General features: G+C 36.2%; 1 protein-coding gene across 1 annotated transcript in view; it reads left to right on the top strand.

Annotated features, from left to right (window-relative positions):
* LOC114272619 (uncharacterized) overlaps positions 1-10,264 on the top strand; it is a 54,748-nt gene extending 44,484 nt beyond the window's left edge. The window contains exons 11-13 of the mRNA XM_082913020.1: positions 5,026-5,052; positions 5,159-5,206; positions 9,530-10,264. Coding sequence (XP_082769146.1) covers positions 5,026-5,052; positions 5,159-5,206; positions 9,530-9,703 — 249 coding nt within the window. The 3' untranslated portion in view covers positions 9,704-10,264. The remainder of the gene's footprint in view (positions 1-5,025; positions 5,053-5,158; positions 5,207-9,529) is intronic.
* Positions 10,265-14,057: the final 3,793 nt, after the last annotated feature.

Genomic DNA, 14,057 nt, shown 5'->3' with positions numbered 1-14,057 from the left:
GCTCACAACAACGGTGGGAAAAAGAAGGTAGTGTTTTAGGGTTAGATTGATATAAGCTTAAAGAAATTTCCTATAAATCAAGCTAAAATATATGGCCCCACCATTTTACACTTGGCCGCAAACTTGTGGCGATGGATTTAAGTAGGTAAATCATAAAAGCATACCTACCCTAGAAACTTGTAAGCAATTGCAATTCTATTGAGTTCAAGCTTCAGTAATTGAATACTTACATATACATACAGTACGCACAAAGCAATTATAATACATACTTGTACATCTAGTTTTTCCAAGAATTTCCAAAACATTCCAACCTTGGTTGTTGTTCCAATAAAGAACAATAAGAGCTGCAATAGATCCATCATTTAGTTTGAAGGTCAACCAAAAAAGATAATATGGCAATCATCTGCCTGATTTTCAATTATTAACAGAAAAGAAAAAACAAAATGCATCTTGTGTCTCATACAAGCTATGGAAAGCAATGTGCTTCTTAAGCAAACCAAGTACAAAAGCAAAAAGAAAGAAATTCAACATAAAGAAACAATACAGAATGTAAACTAATGCTATTGAATATTCAAACATTTCAACCAAAAAGGGAGAGCAAGATAAAAGGACGAAGCAAGGCCTTTTGGGTTCACTTGAAAGGCCACCTTACCAAAAAAACAAAAACAAATAAACACATATAAGCTTTGCTCCATCAACATCAGGTGAACAACAATACCCATACAAAATAAACCAATCTTTACTAGAACGTATAAATTTTTCAAGGGAATCAAACAGACCCATAGTAAAATAAAAATAAAATAAAATAACAATGAATAATCGAGCTCAGCGGAACAAGCATGGTCAATATCTAATGATTGATTATGTTGTTAATGCCCTAAAAACCAATTATGCTTTGGAATGTGAGAAAATTGGAGGAGTGGTATAGATTGTCAGTTTCCATTTTTTACAATTCTTCCAACAATGTTAACTTCAATGGTTCTTCTTAAAGTTTAAATCTTGGATTCACATGCTAGGCTGCAAAAGCAGGAAAAAAATTTGTTGTTATTGACCCACAAAAGGGTTTGAAAATTTTCAAAATTAACCCTAACAATTGCAGAAATTATTACAGATATTTGACTAAAGTGATGAACTGAGCAAACTCATTATTAGCCAATCCAGTTCTTGAAAGAAGGTGGTTTGGAACGCTTTCGCTAAGTCGGCCCAGTAGGGATAACACCTAATTCTACACTATAGACCTTTCTACACAGACAAATATCTCAAACATACATAGGCACATTCATAAGAATTATAATTATTAACAGTTGATATAACCAGAGGATTGCTTATTAACTAACTCTGTGAACACAATAACACCAAATAATTAAAAAGCAATTATTCAGGGAACAACAACAAGAAGAAAACGAGAGCGAGAGAGAGAGAGAGAGAGAGAGAGAGAGAGAGAGAGAGTGCATCGCAAGCTCTAAAAGCGATATGTTGATTCTACTTGAAGAATAAAATCTTAGAGAAGCCTATAGCTGAGGTTGTTTGTTCCTTCTCTCAAACAAGGAGAGAGGGAGAGAGGTTTGGGGGATTCATAAAGAAAGGACAGGGATGCGGTTAAAAATCTGAAGTGACCATGAATCGGTGGTCTACTGCTGCAATTGGAAGACTATGTTACTCTTGTAACAGCTCTGGTAGATTGCTAATCAAGCAAACCACAGACCATGAAAGCTTGTTAATATAAAAAAATAAAATAAAATCATGATTGGCCTCCAAGTTTACATTTGATTATAGACCATAGTAGTTAATTAAGTTCAAACCATGGCCAAGTCAACACAAAACAATTTATCAAACTAAAATTCATGCCTATATATACACATGCATAACACATCTCTAATTACCATCTCTGTCAACTTGACAGCCTTTCTTTTATGGTCATGTTTGAATTTGAGTTGTGACAATTGCTTTCTTTTAATGATTTTTTTTATTAAAAAAAAATGGATTCTATCAAACTAAAAAACTCTAAAAACTAGAAGCATAAAATCAGTAACGATTCTACCAAAATGATTGGAATTGAGGTCTTTAAATTGAGAACAAAGGCATGAATCCAGAAAGGATTCACAGGTCTTATTCACAGGTCTTCCAAGAAACTATAAGTAGAAGTACTCACCCATACTACCAATAGAGAAAGTAAAAAAAAAAAAAAAAGTCTTTTGGTTGATCAACCTTAAATATATCATCCTCCAAATGCATAGACCAATTTGATAGCATTTTGCTAATAAACAAAGTAAAAGAAAATCTGAATGCAAAGTATAAAAAGAAAATTTTAAACGATAACCTTCTTGGCATCAAGATCTAGAACCTCCTTTGGGATATCATCATAACCCTGTGAAAACAAGAAAATGTTACAGTCCAACTGCAAAACCAATATTCTAAGTAGTCAAATGAATTCAGGAAAAAACAAATATGGGTAATGCAATATTCATTACCTCTAGCTTCTCATCCCAATCTTTTGGCTATCATCAATAAACAGTGGAGTCATTAAAAAAAACCTTAAATATATCATCCTCCAATTGCATAGACCAATTTTATGTTAGAATAAAATCTTTGTGATTATGTTAGAATAATATCTTTGTGATTGTGATTCTACTTAGCTGTCATTAGTTATAGTTTCCTTTTGAAACTTTTTCTGTCAAAGGCACCTCCTCCCTATCAAGCCGTTAATCTCTGCCCATGTCTTCCTCTATTTGAAACGAAGTATCACCCTGAAACTCATCTTTAGCAGCCATTGCCAAAGGCTTCACTAGCAAAGACAACGCTCGCCCCTCATACCTAGCTCTCTCTATCGATATTATCGGCCCAAGACAAATTTCTCCACTTTCTCCTGCTAAAACACCTCCTCCTCCGCCTTCTGTTGAAACACCTCAACCCCTTGTCGAAACTCAGCACCCTCCAAACGATCATGATCACATACACCATCGTCATCCAATCCTTGGTTAGCCACATTAACCACTGAATCGACAAGGTCTGCCTTCTTCGATGAAAATGGCCCATCAAATCGATCGGCCCTAGACTCAACTGGATTGATGACCTGATTGCCCACATGTCCACCTGTCTTGATGACCCGACCCACCAAACTTGAGTCCAAGCCTTGGCGTAAAGAGTAAAAGATATATGACACTGGTGGGTTTGACCTAGTCTGCTTTCTTAGGCCTTGAGGCATTGAGCCCACATTTCGCATAGCCATTTCAGCTTCATTTACTTGGCCTAAACCACTTCTATTTGGCACAAGACCCAAAGAAAAGTCTTCGAGCCTATTAATAGCAAGCCCAAAAACCTTATTAACCCTCACCCTTTGTTTGCCCAAATGCAATCTCCACTGCTCAAAAACTTTTGGTTTCCATACTTGAGGAGGCCCATGTAAAATCATGCCTGAAATCACGTTAAGCATATATCGCTAAAGACCATTCTCACCCCACGAAGCTTGTCTACCTCCGACGACCTCCATTCTTCCACCACCGAGCCTTCCTCCGACCAAACAGGTAAGGTATACCTCTAACGGCCCCAACGAACACTGATTCCCACTGGAACACTAGCTGCAGAAGCACGGACTCTAATTCGAACACATCCTATAGATTCCATATTCAATGTCGCACCATCTACCTTTAAAAAGCCACCGTATCGATCTCCAATCCCGAAATACCTATTCCCCTCGAAGATGAACTGACAGCCCCAAGACCTGAACCCAATTACTCTACTTTAGTAGAGAATTACGACCCCTCACATACAAGACTGCTAGCAATCACCAATCCAACAACAATGGTCGACCTTCAACTACCCAACGACAAGTTAAAATCCTTGTAGCATCATCTCTAGTCGGAAAGGCGAAAAGCACAAATTGACCACCACTCGCCACCACCTGCACCCCTCTTGGGAACTTCCCACAATCAATTTGCCCACTCCGACATTCGTAACACCTCCATTCTTTTTTCCCCATCCAGCCCACTAGTCCCAAAAAGCACGAGTCCAAAAACGAAACCTAGGTTGCCTCAGACCCCTCCTGAACCTCCACATCACAACCACCAGCCCCATGAATCACCATAGCCCCCCCAATTGGCCATGCTCTCCTTTTGCTCTCACGAACTCCACCCCTTCGCTTTACCCATCCATTCCCAATAGCAAATCTTTCCAACAACAAAGCCCCCTTCCCATCTATCCCCAAAAGAAGATTGTGGGAAGAAAATATAATTTCAATGATCATCTATCTGCACCACCATCTAGATCACAACCCTATCCTCCTCCAACCGAAGCCAAACAATCACACTCCGCCGCCCACCAAAGACACTACCCAAGAAACGTCCAACGGTGGTAGCCCTCTTAGAACTCTTGCGTAACTAGCCCACCACCCATTTTATCTCCCCACCAAACAACTCAATTGCCCTACAAATCCCTTGGCCACACTCAACAATGTCAGCCCTACGTTAGCCAATCGCATCTGTTGTCCCTTAATTGAATTCAAAAAAATGATCGCCAAGGAAAATCAGTCTCCAACCAAGCCCATCCGACTCCGTTCTATATCATTTTAGAAGGGCTCTGTATTCATCGCACCCTACTAGACTGTATCGTCGATTTATATTTGACATAGCTGGATCTAGATCTAGGGTTCTTATTCTATTAGGTATGGGGATGGTAGTTGGTAATATTGTTAGATTGCATGTTTGAATAGATTATAGCTTTCTATTATATCATTGAAAATAACATGCTATTCCTACATACAATGGAATGAATCACTTAATAATATTGTTGGTACTATTGTTTGATCTGTCCGAGTTGACGTCCCCCTAAATACTTACCTACAAAATCCTTACCGACAATGTGGACAACCAAACTGGTAGTTTGTACTCTGATAGGGGCCTTTTTCCACCAAAGAAAATCTAGGACCCTGAGCCAACAAGATAATTTCTTATTCTGCCTATATACTAATTAGGTCTTCAATGTTTTTTAATTTATTTTATTAATGACTCTACTATATGTTGATGACAGCCAAAAGATTGGGATGAGAAGCTAGAGGTAATGAATATTGCATTACCAAACCATCTTTGTTTTTTCCTGAATTAATTTGACTACTTAGAATATTGGTTTTTCAATTGGACTAAACATTTTCTTGTTTTCACAGGGTTATTATGATATCCTAAAGGAGGTTCTAGATCTTGATGCCAAAAAGGTTATCATTTGAAACTTTCTTATTATACTTTGCATTTAGATTTTCTTATCCTCTGTTTATTAGCAAAATGCTAGGAGAAATCGAACTTAGGGAATGATGAGACCATCACTCTTTTATATATTAATAATAATGATATGAAACGTACAATAAAAGTCTCAAGGCACAACTAATGACAACTAAGCAGAATCACAGTCATAAAGATATTATTCTAACACTCCTCCTTAAGCTGGTGCAAAAAAATATCTCTCATGCCTGACTTGCTAATAATATCATGGAACGATTTACTTGCAACTCCCTTGGTGAGAATATTTGCCAATTGTTCTCCAAACTTCGCAAAAGGAGTACATATAATGCCACTAGTGAGTTTCTCCTTGATGAAGTGACGATCCACAAAAGTTCATACATACCTTGTGTCATGGCTCTAAACTCCACTTCTGCATTAGATCTAGCTACCACATTCTGTTTTTACTTCTCCAAGTAACCAAATTTCCCCCAACAAGGTTACAATACCCCTATGTAGACCTTCTATCAGTTACCTATCCTACCCAATCAGCATCTTTATAAGCTTCCACACTAAGATAATCATGTTTGGAGAAATAAAGGCCCATTCCAGGCAAAGAGTTTAAGTATCTAAGAATTCGCAAAACTGTAGCCAGGTGTGCCTCATGAGGAGCACGCATGAACTAATTGACCACACTAACCGCAATAGCAATGTCCGGACGTGAATAGGATAGGTAAATGAGCTTATCCACTAGTCTCTGATAGCTCTCCCTGTCAACAGGAACTCCTCTACTATCATCACCAAGTTTTCAGTTTGGCTCTAGCAGTGTGTCACAAGCTTGACTACCTAGCATCCCGGTTTCTTCTAACAGATCAAGCATATATTTCCTTTGACAAATGAAGATTCCATCCTTGGACTGGGCAACCTCAATACCATATGAAATACTTCAAGTTCCCCAAGTTTTTTATTTCAAACTCGCTTGTCAAATATTCCTCTAAACGAGGAATTTCTTTAACATCATCTCTTGTAAGTACTATGTTATCCATATATATAATAAGAGATGTAGTCTTACCATGTAAAGAATGTTTAACAAACAGAGTGTGATCAGCTTGACTTTGTTTGAATTCATATCTAAGCATTGCTTGAGTAAGGCACTATTTGGCATAAACTAAATAAGTGCACTTATTTGGATAACATCACCTCTCTATTTTTTTGCACATCTTTTCGTAAAAAATTAAAAAGTATACTTATTTAGATAATCCCAAACAATCCCTAAATCTCTCAAACCAAGCCCTTGGGAACTGTTTGAGATCATATAATAATTTTCGAAGCCTACACACCTTACCTTTTGTTTTAAGATATTCAAAGTTAGGAGGAATGTCCATGTAAGAAAGTGTAAGAAAATGTTGAATTCATCTAGATTACCATGTAAGAAAGTGTTCTTCACATCAAATTGGTGAATTAGCCTATCCAGATTAGCTTCTAGAGAGAGGAGTACCCTGACTGAATTCATCTTAGCAACTGGTGCAAATGTCTCTTGATAGTTTACTCCATAAGTTTGAGTAAAGCTCGTTGCCACAAGCCGAACCTTGTAGCGCTCAATCAAACCATCTGTCTTGTGCTTCACAGTATACACCCACTTGTGTTTCACATTTCGTTTGCCCTTAGGTAACTCTGTCAATTCCCAAGTGCCATTCTTATAAAGTGTTTTCATCTCTTCAATCATAGCACGTTTCTACTCAGTGGTGGCAAAAGCATCCTGAGGGAGACAAATTAGAATAGGATACTTAGAGATAAGATTCCAGTGGGTAATAGGAATATCAAGATCTATGTATTCGAGGTTATCAGAGTTACCTAGACTCTCATTAGTTGAAGGAGAGGGCAGTGGAAGATTAGGAGAAGTGGTCTCTTGGATTCCAATAACCTTCTATCTTTCTCTGTCCCCAACATAAATTTGTCCTTGCTCCTTGAGTGTATCAACTTCTATATTCCCAATAGCTGGTTCACATTGTGGTTTACATGATATATCCTCAACAACTAGTAATGGTTCAGAAACAGGTACTATACCAGGAATATCTTCACACCAAGGCTCCCCCTGAAGGGATAACTGGGAAACTGGAGAGGACAAGAAGTTGGACTGGGACTCAAAAAATGTGACATCCATGGATACAAACCACTTACGTGAAGGAGAATAATAACACTTATACCCCCTTTTGAGTTGGTGAGTACCCAAGAAAGACACATTTAAGAGAACGAGGATCCAGTTTACCACGAGCAAAGGAATGATTATGAACAAAGCAGACACACCCAAAAACTTTGAGGCGAATAGAGTGCGAATTTTTACAACAATCCCAAATTAAGTGCAAATCATCTGATGAAAGGTTTGAAACACGGAAAAAAACTCAATCTTTTCTTTTAGTAAATACACCCAAGTAGTGCGAGAAAAATCATCAATGAAGGTGACAAACCATCTGTAGCCTTTTCATGAAACAACACGAGAAGGACCGAAACATCAGAATGAATCAATGAAAAAGGAACGAAACTTTTGTTAATACTTGGAGCAAAAGAAGCTCGGTGTTGTTTGCCAAGTTGACACGACTCAATTAAAAGAAGGAAACAAATGCTTAAGTAATAAAAAAAAATGGATGTCCCAGACGCCAGTGCCAAAGCCAAATGTTGTCCTTGGTAGTTGGAGACTAGATGGTATGATGAGCCATGCAATCTACTTGATCCAAGATGTAGAGGCTATATTCTCTACTTTACCACTGCCAATCGTCCTCCTCGTGATAAGGTCCTGAAAAAGACAATGATCAGGATAAAATGTTACACTACAATTCAAATCCTGAGTAAGACGACTCAATGGTAGAAGATTAACCAAGAAACTAGAAACATATAAAACTGATGACAAAGGTAAAGAATTATGTGGCATGAATTAGACTTTTCTCAGAAACAGAAGAAATGGTACCATCAGCAATCCTAACCTTGTCCTGACCTGAAGAGGGCTTATATTCTGAGAAAAGATTAGAAGATCCGGTCATATGATCCGAGGCACCAGAATCAATAATCTAAGGAAAAGTTCTATGACATAGGAAAGCATTTGTAGAAGATGTTAAGCTACCTGAATAGGCAAACAAAAAAGAATATGCACCAGTAAGAGTTGTGGAAGGCCAACGGTCTAGCAAGTAACGTAGAGCATCCTCAAACTCAGAAGATGACTCGGAGCAGAGTTATATGTATCAACTGCACTAGCATGATGGGCACGTGGATTAGACCCAAGTCCTCTAGACTGACCAAATCGACCCCCTCGACTACCAGAGCGGTCACCACGACAGTAGTCACAGAACAAAGTAAAGTTTTTGCCAATGGTAAAGTTTATTTGATCGAAACTGGATACCGGTCAATAAGAACTTTTAGAAAGTTGTTGCAGAGACCTAAGTGCTATGAAGTATTGACACTTCAAAATAAAGTGTTGCAATCATGTCGGATACGAACACAATTGTCGTTAATTTGGTTGGTGAAAAAGCAATAAATTAAATAAGTTATAGTTATCAAATGGACTTAATTTTTTGTGTAGATGAAATACACAAAGTGCTGGATAAAATGAACAATTCAGATTATCAAAACGGGGCATGTGATAGGCCTCATGGGCCAAAACAATGCTCTCTTTATGTTGCATTTCTTTCTTTTTGCTTTTGTACTTGGTTTGCTTAAGAAGCACATTGCTTCTCATAGCTTGTATGAGACACAAGATGCATTTTGTTTTTCCTTTTCTGTTAATAATTGAAAATCAGGCAGATGACTACTATATTATCTTTTTTGGTTGACCTTCAAACTAAATGATGGATCTATTGCAGCTCTTATTGTCTACATTTCTCTATTGGAACAGCAACCAAGGTTGGACATGCTTTGGAAATTCTTTGTAAAACTAGATGTACAAGTATGTATGTATAATTGTTGTGTGCATACTGTATGTATGTATAAGTATTCAATTACTGAAGCTTGAACTCAACAGAATTGCAAGGAATTGCTTACAAGTTTCTGGGGTAGGTATGCTTTTATGATTTACCTACTTAAATCCATCACCACAAGTTTGCAGCAAAGTATTTAAGTTGTTTATTATTACTTTTTAGTTTTCGAGTGTAAAATGGTGGGCCATGCTATTTTAGCTTTATTTATAAGAAATTTCTTTAAGCTTATATCAATCTAACCCTAAAACACTACCTTCTTTTTCCCATTGTTGTTGTGAGCTCTGCGTGCCTCTCAATCTCTATATTTTAGATTATATCGATCTAACCCTAAAACCCTAACAATGACAATGACAGAGAAGAAACAAAGACAAATTACGAGGATTGATTGTCCAAAATCTCGCAACATTTGCTTCACAAAGTGCTGTCAAAGCCTCTTCAAGAAAGCTGTGGAACTTTTTTGCCTCCACATTGCCGGCGTCGCTTTCTTCCCGTCGGCACTCCTTCCGATTTGGCGGCGGCGCTCAGTAAATTGAATTGGCATCCTGTGAATGTTTCGAAGATTAACTTGTCGGATCTGAAAAAGTATGCGACTAATTTGGAGAAATTAAAGTCCTATTTATTGATGTCTCTTAAAGAGATGAAAAGTAAGAGAGACAATTCATGGAGAGGAGATGATGAGGAAGTTGAATTCACTTTTGAGGAGCTCATGTCAGATGATTTGGATGTAGTTGTTCAGTCGTCTGAAGCAGCGAAAAATAATGAAGAATATGAAGCAATGGTGAGAGAATTGCTAGTTCATGATCATGATTTGATTACATTTCAGCTGCACTTAAATGTATTTTTTAGATGCACTTAATTTAAATGTATTTTGTTTGTAATGAACATTTAAAATATTTTAATCAATATTTTTCATTTTTTAGATGAAAAATGTTTGGTAGCTAGAAATGAGCTACCCCGAATGGCTTGAATCACTATTCACCGATCGGCTGAACGACCACCCAGACGACCAGGTGAAACACTTGTCTACTGGGGCTATCAGCCTTTTCACCGAACGGCCGGCCGATTGACCGGGCGGACTGTAACGACCCTGCCATGTATAATATTTGGCATTTAATTAATTAAGGGGATTCAGATTTTAATTAGTCATTATTTTGGAATTATTCAGTCTGATTCGTGTATGATTTGATTGAGGATTTATTTTAGAATTAGAAATTGAAAGCCTAAATGGCTTAATGATGAGTTGAATCGATTCAATTTTGAGTATTTGACAATATAAGAGTTTAATTAAATATTTGATTCAGTTTGGTAAAATTAAAATTTGATCAATTGGGTCCAAATTGAAGTTAATTAAGTTATGAGGATTGAGAATTAAGATTATTATGAATTAAATTTATTTGTGAGGTGTTCAAGTTGAATATATAAGTTATTGACGGAGATTTTGAGTTTGATTTGAAATTGAGGGCCTTAAAGATTTGGGAAACCATAATTGATGATAGTAATAAGTTTCATTTGAGATTTGGAGCCTTTTTGGGAGTTCGATTAAAAATCTGATTCAGATTGATAAATGTAAATATAATTAATTGGGTTTTCATGGAAGTCAATTCGACTAATTAAGTTATGTGGGATTTGTGATTAGTTATGATTAATTTAATTATGTGTTAATCAAAATTTATTAAGACAAGTGTTGCTTAATTAAATTAATCCAAAACACAAATTGAATTATGGAAGAATCTAGAATTGAATGTATGTGGTTGTGGGTGTGGGTGTATTGAGCAATTTTTGTGGGTGTGCTGAGAATTATATGTGTGTGTGTGTATGTTAAGAGTTAAAGAGTTGAAGTCGTTGTTGCTTTGGGAAACAACCGAGAGAGAGAGAGAGAGTTGCTGGAACAAAAAGAGAAGAAGAGAATTGAGCTCAAGGAAGAATCAAAGAAGGAAAGTGTAGAAATGAAGGAAAATTGAGGAAATCATCAAGGAACTCATCAATTGCTGGAACAAAAACAGAAGAAGAGAATTGAGCTCAAGGAAAAATCAAAGAAAGAAAGTGTAGATAAGAAGGGAAAATTGAGGAAATCATCAAGGAACTCATCAATTGAATAACTTTAGGTAAGATTTCTCCTTATTTTTCATGTCTTGACCTTGTTTTGCATGGATTCACATACTAGAGCTTGTGTTTTCGGTTTTGTAGAGAAGTTCATGAAACTTTGCAATCTGGGGTTTGAGATTGATGAGTTCATGCATCTATCTTGTGTTTCATCCTTGTATTCATGCATTTTTCATGATTTCATGAGAGAAGTCATGTATTAATCTTGTTTGTAAGATCAATTGCATGTGTGTTTGAAGATTCAAGAAAGTTTCATCATATTTAAAATAGCAAATGAGAAATTTTGAAAATTTGTTTTTGTTTTTAATCTTGAATAAATCTTTCAATTGATGTTATCTAACATATTTTTAGAACCTTATGACTCATTTTATGAAAGGAATTTGAAGTTTGTTAATGATTTTTAAAGATGAGTTTTCATGTTAAATTTACGAATCAGAAAACTTAGAGGTTGTTTTCAATCTTGAATTATTCTCTCAATTGAAGTTATTGAGGTTGGTTAATTTGAGTTTGAGAAGATTATTTTGAAAATGAGTTTTATATTTAAATTTACGAAACAGAAATCATTAAATTAGGCTTTGATTCGTGGATTAAGTTTTCAATTGACCATGTTTTTCATGTTTTCTTGCATATGGTCCCCTCGGGACATCTAGAACTTGCATTTTAGCACTCTAAGAGCATGTTAGCATTGTTTTGAGCTCGGCATAAGGTTGAAGTTAGGTTTAAGCCGTTTGTTGCATCATTTATGTTCTAAGTCTTCAAGTACATGCTATGTGTGATATATAGGTCTTGCGCCGAGCGTTGAGCCGTCTGTTTAGAGGTTTTTTCATATTTTCTTTTTTTGAGGTAGAGATTTCTAGTTCTCTTTCAATACTTTTATTTATGGATAGATTTGTGGTATTTTTCCTTCTGCAAAATTTTGTCTTTTATGCATTTTGTGATAAACCATGAGATTAGCGGTTTGGGTTTGATGTTCTGGGGTTTTCCTTTTTGGGTTGGGTTATGATTTTGGGCGAATAATGAATAGAAAAGTTGGAATCAAAAGTGTTTTTGTGAAAAGTTTCAATTTCTTCGAAAACCCTAATTGGCTCATAAAGATGGTTGATGGTTTTTGCTTAAATTGAAAGTGGCATCATGAAGTTGAGGTGTTAAATTGCACATATCCATGTTTAATTGAATTTTGAAAATGTTTGGAAAAATCTATGTAACAAATTGCGATTGAACTCTTGTTGTTGATATTCTAAGTTGTGCTATGAGATGAGATTGAGTTTGGGGATTTTGAATTTATGAATTGTATTAATGATATGAGATTTGTGATAAAATGATAAAGTGGAGATTTAAGAAATGCATTCAGTTGTGTTGTGTTGAGTAGTGTTGGGTTGGGTTGTAATTGGTATCTGCACGGGGAGTCAAGGTGCCCAATTGCCCTATCTGCGCTTATCGTCAGACAAATGTGGAAAAATATTTTTGGGTGTCCATTAGTCCTACCATATAATAGTCTAGTCGACAAAAGTGAAAAAATGGATGATTTTGATGCCCACGTCCTGCCGTATAATAGTCGGTAAATGTGCGGATTGTATTAAATGTTTCTGGGTGCCCACATCCTGTCGTATAATAGTCGATAAATGTAGGGATTGTATTAAATGCTTTTTAGGTGCCCATGTCCTGCCGTATAATAGTCGGTAAATGTGGAGATTGTATTAAATGTTTTTGGGTGCCTGCATCTTGTCGTGTAATAGTCAGTAAAGTGGGGATTGTATAAAATATTTTCGGGTGCTCACTATCCCGCCGTATCAAGTCGGCAAAACGTGGAAGGTGTTGTGAGTTGGGTGCCCACTATTCCGCCATATCAAGTTAGCAAAAGATGGAATGTGTTGAGTCGGAGATAATGTGTATGACTCGTAATGAACTTATGAAATTTCAATGTGTTGTGTGATTTTGTACAGAGGAGAAATGCATATAGAAATCACTTGAAAAATGGTAATTGGGTAAGGGGTTGATGATGATGAACTCACCGGGTTGTTTTGTGACCTGAAGATTATGAGTTTTATTTTGTGAGTAATAGTAATATCAATTTGAGTTAAGGACTATGGATTTATGGTAATTGTGGTATAATTGGGTTGGAAGTTTAAGTAAAAATGAAGAATCTTGTGTGAATTTGTGAAGAATGATCTTATGAGGGGTGAATCCTCTAATCTTATAAATGATAGTCTTCTTAAAAATCGTAGATTCGAAATTTTGGTCTAAGTGGGTTTTTAATTAGGTTAAGGATTTATTTAATAGATTGAAAACAAATGTTTGTTTGAAAGAGGGATTTGAAATCAATTGTAAAATTTGAGAAATTGAATTGAAAGGGGTTTATATTCTTGATTCAAGTTGAATTACTAGTGATGATAAATGTTGATATGATGTAACAGATAGATAAGTGGGAATAGAGTATACGACGGTTGTCTTTGAATGTTCGGTGATAAATGTTTATAAAGTTCTCTTGAATGTTCAAATGAAATTTGAGAAAATGATACTCTGCTTATGATATTTTGGGCATACAAAACGTCACCTTACTATATAGTATCACCCTGCATGCATGATCATTTCTATCTATGTGTCAGTTATTGTTTTAGAACTATGAGATTCCTACTAGGCATTAGTGCTCATCCCACGTTAATGAACTTCATAAGTAATTGAAGATTTCAAATATTAGGACATGGTACAATCTTATGATTTTATTTTGAGGTTGTAAGATATACTCGTGGTTCAGAGATCAGTATTTTTTTTCTTTGTA

Source organism: Camellia sinensis, chromosome 2, assembly GCF_055761805.1.
Source record: "Camellia sinensis isolate YWXY chromosome 2, ASM5576180v1, whole genome shotgun sequence".
NCBI classification, from domain to species: Eukaryota; Viridiplantae; Streptophyta; class Magnoliopsida; order Ericales; family Theaceae; genus Camellia; species Camellia sinensis.
This window is presented reverse-complemented; position numbering and strand designations above follow the sequence as displayed.